This window comes from Actinia tenebrosa, unplaced genomic scaffold (genome assembly GCF_029948245.1).
Source record: "Actinia tenebrosa isolate PJP-AT-01 unplaced genomic scaffold, QUT_ActTen_1.0 PGA_scaffold1__47_contigs__length_23844297, whole genome shotgun sequence".
Taxonomy (NCBI): Eukaryota; Metazoa; Cnidaria; class Anthozoa; order Actiniaria; family Actiniidae; genus Actinia; species Actinia tenebrosa.
The window spans coordinates 9,617,146-9,627,865 of NW_028292578.1; the positions used below are offsets into that span (position 1 = coordinate 9,617,146).

General features: G+C 34.2%; 2 protein-coding genes across 3 annotated transcripts; one reads left to right on the forward strand and one right to left on the reverse strand.

Annotated features, from left to right (window-relative positions):
* Positions 1 to 1,204: 1,204 nt before the first annotated feature.
* LOC116288577 (uncharacterized) lies at positions 1,205 to 5,334 on the reverse strand. The gene is made up of 2 exons (XM_031695380.2): positions 5,002 to 5,334; positions 1,205 to 3,036 (listed from the first exon to the last, which is right to left on the reverse strand). The coding sequence occupies exons 1-2, from the start codon at positions 5,175 to 5,177 to the stop codon at positions 1,908 to 1,910; spliced, it is 1,305 nt and encodes a 434-aa protein (XP_031551240.1). The 5' UTR covers positions 5,178 to 5,334; the 3' UTR covers positions 1,205 to 1,907.
* Positions 5,335 to 5,533: 199 nt separating this feature from the next.
* LOC116288601 (metaxin-2) lies at positions 5,534 to 10,673 on the forward strand. Of its 2 annotated transcripts, none has more exons than XM_031695410.2 (9): positions 5,534 to 5,636; positions 6,779 to 6,829; positions 7,429 to 7,472; positions 8,097 to 8,169; positions 8,267 to 8,343; positions 8,720 to 8,815; positions 9,214 to 9,375; positions 9,764 to 9,840; positions 10,444 to 10,673. In XM_031695410.2, exons 1-9 carry the CDS (start codon positions 5,588 to 5,590, stop codon positions 10,589 to 10,591), a joined length of 777 nt encoding a protein of 258 aa, XP_031551270.2. In that variant the 5' UTR covers positions 5,534 to 5,587; the 3' UTR covers positions 10,592 to 10,673. The 2 variants fall into 2 exon arrangements, with proteins under 2 accessions (XP_031551270.2, XP_088889576.1); XM_089033450.1 differs by lacking the exon at positions 5,534 to 5,636 and adding an exon at positions 5,806 to 6,028.
* Positions 10,674 to 10,720: the final 47 nt, after the last annotated feature.

The window sequence follows — 10,720 nt, forward strand, 5'->3', positions numbered from 1 at the left end:
AAAATGTCTTCTGCAATGGGGATTTCAAACCATTTCAGGGGCAAATCCAGTCAAAAATATGAGGGGATTAATCGAATTTTGAGTGATATTACAAAACTTGCAAAAAATATTTTAAAATATGCTTTCTATTCCACTTCAAGAAACATAACGAACGTCCTGAAAGGGGGGACTACAGCCCCCCTTTGCACCCCCTGGATCCGCCCCTGCATTTGGGTCTTGGACATACACATATCATCCCGGGCAATTCCAAGGGATTCGACGTCCTCTTTGCTCCGAGAGGGGCGGGTATTTGAAGCGTATACCCATTTTACCGAAATCCAAAGTCCTTGTGGATAGAAGTGTTCTATTACATTTTCCAGCTCCATCACTCTAATGCGTGACTATTCCAAGGTAAGCTTTCAACAGTTTTCATGCGTAGTTTGATGGACTTGACCAACTTGACCCTAGCCTGCTGTGCAGACGTTTTTAGTGTCGGCTACTTGACCCCAGTATTTGCGCAGTTTGAACTGGAATGCGTTAACTAGCCCACTCAGTGCACTAGCACTGAGTCCAAGCTCTGTCAGCCAAAACCTTAAATTCAACTTAAATTCAACTTGAAAAAAATCTGGAAATAGATGAGAGGTGTTTTCCCGCTCAGTGGAATTAGGAATTGTCTCGTTTCCGAAGAGTTACGAGGGTGAAAAACATATTCATTTAACACTATAAGTGGTCTAATTAATGGCGGATTTGACTGCATATTCATTATTATGAATGTAATATCCAACCGAAGTATATTCTTTTAAAACACTGCAGACATTTCGCAAGGGAAAGTGAATGACGTTAATAGATGACAAGTCGCCATTCTAGAAGCATGACCCTAAGCTTAAGGAGCTGACAAAGATGAATGGCAGAATTAATACAATACCCCCGTACACGTGCCAACATTGTATCAACTCTGTCAGAACTCCACCCACGCTGACACTTTTGATCACGTTGAATTTTCATGAAAAAGAAAAAAAACGCTTTGTTATTTTTTTCTCTATATAAATAGGCAGTTTTTTATCTTAAGAGTTATTGATTCGATGGAATTGACAGCTTCTGAAGGACGTGACAATCTGCAGCTCAGCTTGCCTGGATTAAGAGTAATGGGTTAGATTGCGCTGTGAAATAACCCCACTGAATTTATTTTGATACACACGCACACAAAAAAAAAACATTTGCAATATACATGTGATATATTTTAATTAAAAAATTGTTTTTAAGTAGCATAAATAAATTAACATTTCATTCATTATATTCGTTTCCAAAGTATTTAATTCTGAATGAACAGTCGTATTTGTCACAATGTTGGGACAACGTAACAAATCATAACTGAACATTCTTACATTCTCTTTATTTTATTTTCCAGCTGTCAACAATCCTCTTGTTCCCTGGCATAAAAAATTATTTTTACCAAACCCTGGTTACTTTTATAATATTTGGTTTAAATGGTTTCACTTTCAAAGTAACCATTTGTAGTTCCTTTATAGGAACGAAAAAAATATTTATATTTTTGCTATTTAACTAATCAATAGCAACAGCATATTACTGCACTGCTAGCTGTGGTTATGTTTTCCGTCTGACAGGATGAATGGAGGACGTTGAATAATATGTTTTTCTGCCCTGAGCAAAACCCGAGGCTAGATATTCTGCCGGCAGCTTAGTAACTATAATATTAAAAAATTATACAAAATTTTGGGATCAGTATACTGTATTCTTTCCCTACCGTACAATGTCTAAAAGTAATCAGTATAGATTAGATAAAAGCAGAACTCTAATAGCACTTGGCTATTGTTCTAAAGTATACTACTTTAGAAAATTACAAAAAATATGAGCATTTGTCATTTTTAGATGACTATTAATCTATTTTTTACCGGATTTTCCAAATACTAACTTTCATTATCTTCCATATTGTGTGGGTTTGATGTTTCTGACACATCTAAAAATTTCTGACAGATTTCTTTTAAAGAGTCTGGTAGAATTTTAGTCACATTTGGCATGTGTTCCACACAATCTCCCATGTCATCACCTGCTGTTGTTTTGCTCTGGTTCTCATTTTCACAATTCAAATCATCTTGCTCCACATTAATATTTGCTTTATCCAATAAGTTTTCTTGTGTTTCATCATTTTGTGTCAACCTGATTGAAGAACATAAGATAATATCTGTGGTATTAACCGGTGTCATAGAGTCCTTCGATTTTGCTGACTGATTTTGTTTTCCATCTGAATCTGGAATATTACTAATAACTTTTACCAATAATTCTTCCAGCAATGACTTCACATCTCTGACTATTTCGTGTTCATGTTCAGTTGACATAGTGACCAACTTTTTAACTTGTGCAGTGCTAGACTCTATTGTTTCCTCTTCACGTTGTGATAAACAGTTTGGTTCCACATTGATTATAGCCTTATTGAGCTCTACTCCTGCATTAACATTCCCTGCATCTGATGTACATGTATTTTCTTGATGCTTATACACAGAACTATTTTTTACTGAACTCTCATTCCCATTTGTATTATTATTTTCTTGACATTTTTCAGATTTATTACAGTTCAGTTGTTTGTCCTCCTCTTCTGTAACACAACCCTCAGATTCATTTTCTATAGTTTCCCTGTATTCATCAGATTTTGAGCCATCTGATGACTGCCTTTCAAAATCTGTAGGTCTTATGCACGGATGCTTCGTTTCAAGCCATTTCCTCAAGTTCCTTTGTATAACCATTACAGCCCTTTTTATCCTCAAGAAACGCCTTCTTTCCCGGAACCTCTTAAAAGCAGCTTGAATGACCCGAACAGCACTGTCCATCACAACTTCTTGAAATTTCTCAATGAGTTTTAAACATGCACTGTAGCTTTCTTTATTCTGTGTGGAGTCACTACTAATGATTGTAGTGTTGGTATGTGAATAGTTATTAATGACACAGGAATCATCCATGATGGTGGGCAAAACATCATGATTTTCGCATTTGACAGCATCATCTTTGATTTCTGCCAATTCCGAAATCGGTTGCAAGCCCCTGAAACAGATTTAAGTCCAATTATTTAGTTATTAATGTTGTTGTACAGCTATAAAATATATTAAAAATAGATATAACAAATTAGGTCCCTCAACAGATTACTAAACATACTAACCAACAACACAATATAATGTATGGAAATTGACAGAGCAGAACGACAAGGCTGCTACTTTTGCAATTTTTTTAAAAATCTCTCATTCATGCTAAAAAACGTTTAGTGTTTCATTTGTGTCTCTTGTGCTTTACACTTTTTACAAAATCCTGCTAACCTCAAGCAATTCTACTTTGAGGTATCAGAGAAAATGTTAGTTTTTGTGCTGATCAAAATATCATCTCTCCCAACGTTCAGGGTGTTATATCTCAAATACGCATCCCTTAAATTTCCCCAAATTTTGGTATTTTGTTAATCAGCCCCAAAAGAGTCTGTTTATGAAATATAAAGCTTATTAACGCATAAAAGTCGAAAGTAGAACCCGTTTTTCTGCCCTGTCATGGAAATCAAAATGAAGTTTAAATTCTATATTCAAATTAGAAAGAAAATTCAGACATGTGGGAAAAATCAAAATAGAGTTTTACTTGGCTTGCATGACTAATATTTAAATATATATTGTTGACATTAAAAAGCCATAATCTCTAGAAATCTGTTAATTATAGCTTCTGGCGTATTCAAATATTATAAATAGATGGGGAAATTTGCCAAAATCTTAGACTTTGAGTCACCGTTAGGACATAGTCCTCAATCAATATTGCAAAGAATTACTCATGCGTTTGTGAAGTTGAATAAATCTTAGAATAATATGTTTTGTTTTTACGAGCATTGTGTTCTACGACTCTGTTATCATAACGTTCACGTAAGTCTTATGAATCTATTTTTAAATATTTTGATCAAAGTTCTAATGATAAGATTTACTAATTGAAGCAGGATTGAGCTAAAAATACAGTTCCATCCCGGCTTCAAGTCTAAAACCACCCCTATATTCGTAAAATCCTTAGGGATTACGAATTAATTATTCAAACGTGGTTACACAAAGTACTCGTTCTTGTGTAACGATATATTTAATATTCCAGACTTTTCTTCCTGCGACATTCGAGACGGTAAACATCGACTCGAAAGTGAAAACAATTATTCAAGAAGGGGATATTTTTTTTTCCTATTTTAGATCATGATTCATAAAGGAGGTGTCCGTAAAGACAATACTTTAATTATTTCAAAATTCCAAGAGAACGCATGGTAAAAATTTCCGGAAGTAAAGCCTACGTATAAAGTATAGAAATGTGGACACATTCACCGGTAATGATAACGATGTACCACAAAAAGCAAAAGAATCTATAGATGCAAACAAAGAAAGTTAAGAAAGAAAAGGATGCTCGTAATAATAAAAGAAAGTTGTAAGAAACAATAAAATAAATGAATAAATTTATGGTTGGTAAAATGGTTTCTGAGCACGTACTAGAAGATGGTAGCTTATAGAAGGAACCAGAAAAAGTGATATTCAAAAAATAATTCTGCATTAAAGTAATAAGGGAAATATATTCCAGAATATAGTTAGAAAAATAAGTCTAAATATTATTTTAGATCTCAAAAAGATCTGAAGGACAAGATGATTAAGATATACAAAACATGCACTTTAATTTAATATTGTTAGTAAGCTTCTTCAAAAGGCACAAATGCGAAACCGAAAAAAAAAAATTAAAGTAAAAGCTCAGAATCCGAATCATTGAAGACCATCGTTATTTTGCTTCTATTAAGAAGCCTGGTATATATATATATATATATTTAGTGTTTATTATTAAAACTAAGGCAAATTTGCTTGATATTTTTTCAATGTTTCAACGCATGAACACATTTAATGTGGTTCAAATCACAATCGATTGCAAGCGCCCTGGACGCGCCGTTTTTCAAAAAATCACTCTCCACAAAAAAGAAAACATCTTAACGACACAAAATCGATAGCATTGACTTACCGATTAAAATACCACCACCTCCTTCGTCTTCCACCTCGTTTCATGTAACTGTTTCGTTTGACCGACGGAGGATTCGAGATGGAGGGGCCGTTAGTGTTGTTGGTGCATGATAATTGTTGAGAGGGCGGACAATTTTCGACATCTTGGTCAGATATATTCCCAGTATTCGAGCTCATTGGCACCCAAACGAACCACCAGTGTGTTGTAATGTGAAAGTAAAGCCAGCATGTATGTTATTGTTTGAGTTAGAGCGTGGATCTGTAATTTAAGTAGAGTAGATCGGGAGTATGTAAGTTTTGACACAGAAACATGAAACCAACGGACTTTGAACCCAACCTTCGGCCTTCCTATGCACCAGGCTCCTCTCGGACAACCATCACCCTCCCCCAAAATTCAATATTCTTATTTTTTAACAAAATACATCAATGAATAAAACTAAAAATGAAATGACTGTCATTTCTAGAAATTACTTCAACTTGAGAAAATTTAAGAATTATTTTTAATATTCTTTTTATATGTAAGATTTTATGGAAGGGGCGGGCTAGTTCCCAGGCCTCTAAGGCTTCTTGATCAATACCGGAACGTAATGGCCACTGTTAGAGGTCCAATGATGGAAGCAGTTATATCAGCTTTAGGTAAGAAAACCCCAACTTAACTAACCATTTACGCTCTATATTCATTTATTGTAAATCCATTAATGTATTTATTGGAGGTTTATCTTACTGCATGACGCTAAAAGCCTCAAAATATTTACGATAAGGTTGAGTTGTTGGCAAGTATTTTTTCACGTGATGAGCTTGTGATCCAATCTGGACGGAAATTTCTGGGGGTTATCAAGAGTTGGTTATTGACAGTTTATATTGACGGGTTGTAAGTTAAGCTGGACTTTTAGTCTCTAGCTTTTATACTGGAGTAATGAAGGGGAATTGATGCATGCAGCCTAGAGGTTAAAAGTTGATGCAAGAAGGTTTCAGCTAATGAATAAGAACATAGGAGCATGATTTTCAGTTCATGTGTGCGAGCAATGGTACGTGGTGTCGGGGAAGGGTAGGGAAATACATGTAGGGGGACTAGTTGTAGACAATAACTGAGTAACAACAGTACAAGATGTCACTTTTGGGTTTAACATCAAATCATATGCAGGTGCATAAAACTAACTTTATGAGGATAGCTGGAATAGGGTGGGTAGGCTGTTATTTCAGGCCATTTGAAATTTAGAAAAATATTGGACAAGTGTGTTTGTATGTGGTGGGGGATAAGGGAGGAGGGGGTGGAGTGATAGCTTGATGTAGGCTACACAAAAGCCCATGTTTTGGAACATGCAACAGTCATAACCCTTGAAAATGAGTTTGAAAAATATATGTTTCACACAGTGGGATTTGTTACTGGCTAGAGACATGACCTTTTACATGATTCTTGTGTTAAATGATGCTTACTATTGCCTTTGCAATGCTCCCTCTCTCCATCCCAGTGAGGAAGAGATAAGACAAGGAGATATTCTTTCATGATTACACTTTGTTCCATCTTATTAGGCTTTAGTGATCTTTTGGACTTGGAGTGGAACTTGATACCATGATGTTATGTTTTTTGATATCCATGGCTCACCTAATGATAATCCAATTATCCAAAAATGATATCCATTTTCATTCTAAGTATGTGTTATTTAGGGTTTTGGAATACTCTATAATTTAAAATTACTTAATATTTGGAATGATTTAATGGTAGTTTGATCAAATAACCTATTTTGAATGACAATTATTTTTTCATTGAGGAACAGAAGACGAGGGTGGTTGGCCAGAGTTCGTTGAATTTTATCAACCTGACAAAAGTGAGTTACAAGTATTATGGGAATCTACTTTCATTTTATTCCTATTTTAAAAGTTATATATATTTTTGCATATTGCATTCCATTTGTAATTTCCTTCAGTACAGTAGAATCCTGATAACTTCAACCCTCAGTGTAACTCAAAGTTCCCACTAACTCAAACCAAAATTGATTTCCCCTGGATTTATGTTACACATTTATTGTAATTTTACCTTTGGTAACTTGAAATCTCAATAATTGGAACCTCCCTCTAACTCTAAGTGATTTTTGTTTCCTGTCAGGTAATTTAAAAAAAAATTGAACCTCACTGTCAAAGGTACCCTGTGAGCAGAATCTCCTTTTACCTCTCTCACCTATAGAGGAGGTAAAAGGAGACTGCTCACAGGGTATGTCAAAGCAAATTCCAAATATGCATTGTTTTACTGTATTTCCTTCATATCTGTTCTGTTCTGTTTTATTGATTAAAATCAAAGTTACATAAAATGAAAATATCACATGGTTAAAAATGAAGAAATATTATCCCGATATCCAATGAATAGACTCCAAAATGTTGCTATCTTTATTTTTTTAACTGTACTTTAATAATTTTTTTTCTTTTGAAGGTATTGTTCTTCTTTCTGATGCTGCAAAATGTCAAAGTGTTGAGGTAAAGTTTTGAAATATGTGGTAGTAATAGTTAATGTGTAGATCCAGAAATTATTCATACCCCTCCCCCTCCTGAGAGAGGAATTTTTTTAAACTGCCTTCCTACCCCTGGTAATTCCAATTTTTTGACATATGAACTCTGTAATTTTGTTCTTTCTCTGATCCCGCACCTCACCCCACCCCAATTACAAATTCCTCTGTTGGGGGGGGGGGGGGGGAGGTATGGATAATTTCTGGAACTAAACAATACTATGGTGGTAGTTTAGCAACATTTTGTTGATGTTTATTGGTCTTTAGAAAACTCATTAATAATTCATGAAGAAAACACAATAGAAATCATGACCATGAAGGTGATTTTATATCTGATAAAGATTCGTCTTCATTTGCATAAACTTTAACTTGGATTTTCTCTATCAAACTTGGTTCATTTCGTAAAAAAATCGGTACACAATGAGAACAAACATCATAAGTTTTCTAAGCCGTTCAATAATCTTGCAGATCGTGTTTTATCGGGTCTAAAACCACTCGGCTGCGCCTCGTGTTTTATACCCGATAAAACACTCCTGCTCGTTTATTAAACATTACTTATTTAACCCCATAAAAATAGTTCTTTGTTATTTTCCAGGCTTTTTTAAGGTTTTGTAATCTTCCAGTTACACGAAAATATTGCAAGAATGCTGAATTCATGTCTCCAAATGGTAAATATTTTCATATTAGAATTTATCTTTTCTTGTGTGATCTTAATCAGGTACATTTTTAGTAAGAATGTGTTATTTATTCATTTTGATATAAAAGGTGAAGTACCACTTCTGAGGGCTGGAAATGCATTACCTGCTGGTATTCAAGCGATATTATCATATATTCAAAAAAAGGTAGATAGAAACAGAGTTTTAAATTTATAGTAATTTACAAAAAGCTGTTTGTTTTATAATGTATAGATTACTAATTTATCCAGCTTTGTTCAATTTCTTTGTTCTTATGTTTGTTTGGTTTTTTGTTTGTTTGTTGCTTTATTTATTTGTTTAATTGTCCTTTCCATTCAAACCCTTTCGTTCTTTCTTGCTTCCTTTCTTTCTTTCTTTCTTTTATTCATTCATTCATTCATTCTTTCTTTCTTTTTTCATTCATTCATTCTTTCTTTCTATCTTCATTTTCAAAATCATTTTGAAGAGTACATGATATACTTTTCTGTAATATAATAGGGAAAGTTTTGACTGTTGCAATATAATTCCTTAATATTTTTCATAGGGTATGTCATCAAGTGAATTACATTTAAAACCACAAGAAAAGGCAGAGATGATGGCATACATATCACTTGTTGAAAAATGCTTTCTACCTGCTGAGGTAGGATTTACTTGCTTTATGCTTACAGGGGTGAAAGTAATGTCCAGTCAACAGACAGTGTCTAGCTAAAATTGGCACTAGCCTAGCTTAGACCAGTCCACTTGACTATTATACTCATAACGTTAATACGTTTGATGTGGCCAGTCCCTCTGCCCCTTGAAAAATCATTATTTTTAGTTCTTGCATACAGTGCAACTACCATCTCAAAGGGAATTAGGAGACAGTGGGTCAAAAGGGGAATTGAACCTTTTGTTGCTTTAGCACTACTGATTACATGGTCCCTGAACTCACGCCATTGCTGTAGTGATATTGTTACTCAACCACTACTACTTCCTAAAAGAAATTAAAGAGAGTAATACTCTTTTCGACCTTCTTATTGTATTTTTGGATTCTCATAGCTTTATATGTCATGGTGCAACAAAGAATGGGCCATTCGCAGTCGACACAAGTATGGTAGTCCTTACCCTACACCTTTGAATATTATTCTCGGCTACAAGAAACAGATGTCTGTTCGTAATCAACTAAGAGCAATGAACTGGCATCTTAAAAAAGAAGAGGAGGTAATAGATATTAAGTGCCGACACACTTAATCCATGAAACTGTACTAAATTTATTTTTCAACTAAGAAATACGAAATAGTGCAATTATGTTTGTTGTTCTATTTTCATTGCAGTATATATAGTACAAATTAGTGGTAGTTATGTAGTTTGGTTTTTATACACTACTTTATTTCATGGGTTGATGAAAACCACTCTACTTCTAATTTACCTCACCTCACATTTTAATTTTTAAAGATAATGAATGGATACTCACCCAGGTAAAATCTTCATGAAGATCTTTTGAGACTATATTATACTCCACTTTTGAAAATATACATTTTAAGAATGGCAGGACCAATTTTTTTCCCTTTTAAGCTTCTCCATTATCTAAATCTTGATATACCTCCAGGTAATTGAAGAATTCAAGAAAGGATGTCAAGCATTAGCAGAAAAGCTTGGAGGACGCAAGTACTTTATTCACGATTTGTAAGTAAAAATAACTTTTAGTTATTTGTTATGGAATATGGACTATTCATGAAGTACTTTCATCATTTCTCAATAAGCCTGAAGGGGTATAATTTCCATAATGTGAAGAGGGTCAGAAAAAAATCAGAATTGAGCCCTGGGAGGGGGAGGGTACTCCCATGTAAAAAGAGTGGGGATAATCACTAAAAAAAACTAAATTTAACCCCTAACGAAGAGAGTTTGGGCGTGATCCTGGTTTAATTTTAGTCCTAAAAGATACCACTTTGAAACACAATAATCACTTAAAACAAAAAGCATTGAGTTAATTGCAACATACACTAAAAGTATACGACCAATAACTGTCCTCTAGTTTTTAATGTTTGGAGCTGGCCACAGATCGCTTGCTGCTAAATGATACCACACATACTATAAATAGCTTCTTCTTTTTCACCAACAAAAGAGGGAGTGACATAATAACTCCTAAAAGATATGACACACATCCACGCCCTTCTTATATGGGAGTACCCTCCAGATTATAATCTAATTAAGCTTTTAATGATCCTCTGGTCTCGAGCTTTATCCAGGTAGTTTTTTATTAATAAATATTTTCCCTTTTTATTATAGGCCAACAGAACTAGATGCTGTTGTGTTTGGCCATCTACACACTATCTTAATGAGATACCAGCCAGATGACTCATTAGAGTCTGTCGTCAAGATGCACAAAAATCTTGTTAATTTTGTTGCTAGAATTCTTAAAGAGTACTTCAGATAAAAAACACTTACATTTCTCAACTATTTGTAAATATTATAAAATTTCAAAGAATAAATAAAAGAGAGAAAATTAAATTCAAAAAGTAGATTTATTTCTTTATTCTGATATTTTTGGGACGACAAATGAATT

Bases quoted from the DNA above. Each gene is read 5' to 3' on its own strand.
- LOC116288601 (XM_031695410.2), top strand. From the start codon at position 5,588: ATGGCCACTGTTAGAGGTCCAATGATGGAAGCAGTTATATCAGCTTTA. The intron at 7,473-8,096 runs GTAAAGTTTTGA...GTTATTTTCCAG, and splicing joins CAAAATGTCAAAGTGTTGAG to GCTTTTTTAAGGTTTTGTAA. The intron at 8,170-8,266 runs GTAAATATTTTC...TTGATATAAAAG, and splicing joins TGAATTCATGTCTCCAAATG to GTGAAGTACCACTTCTGAGG.
- LOC116288577 (XM_031695380.2), bottom strand. From the start codon at position 5,177: ATGAGCTCGAATACTGGGAATATATCTGACCAAGATGTCGAAAATTGT. The intron at 3,037-5,001 runs GTAAGTCAATGC...AATCTGTTTCAG, and splicing joins AGGTGGTGGTATTTTAATCG to GGGCTTGCAACCGATTTCGG.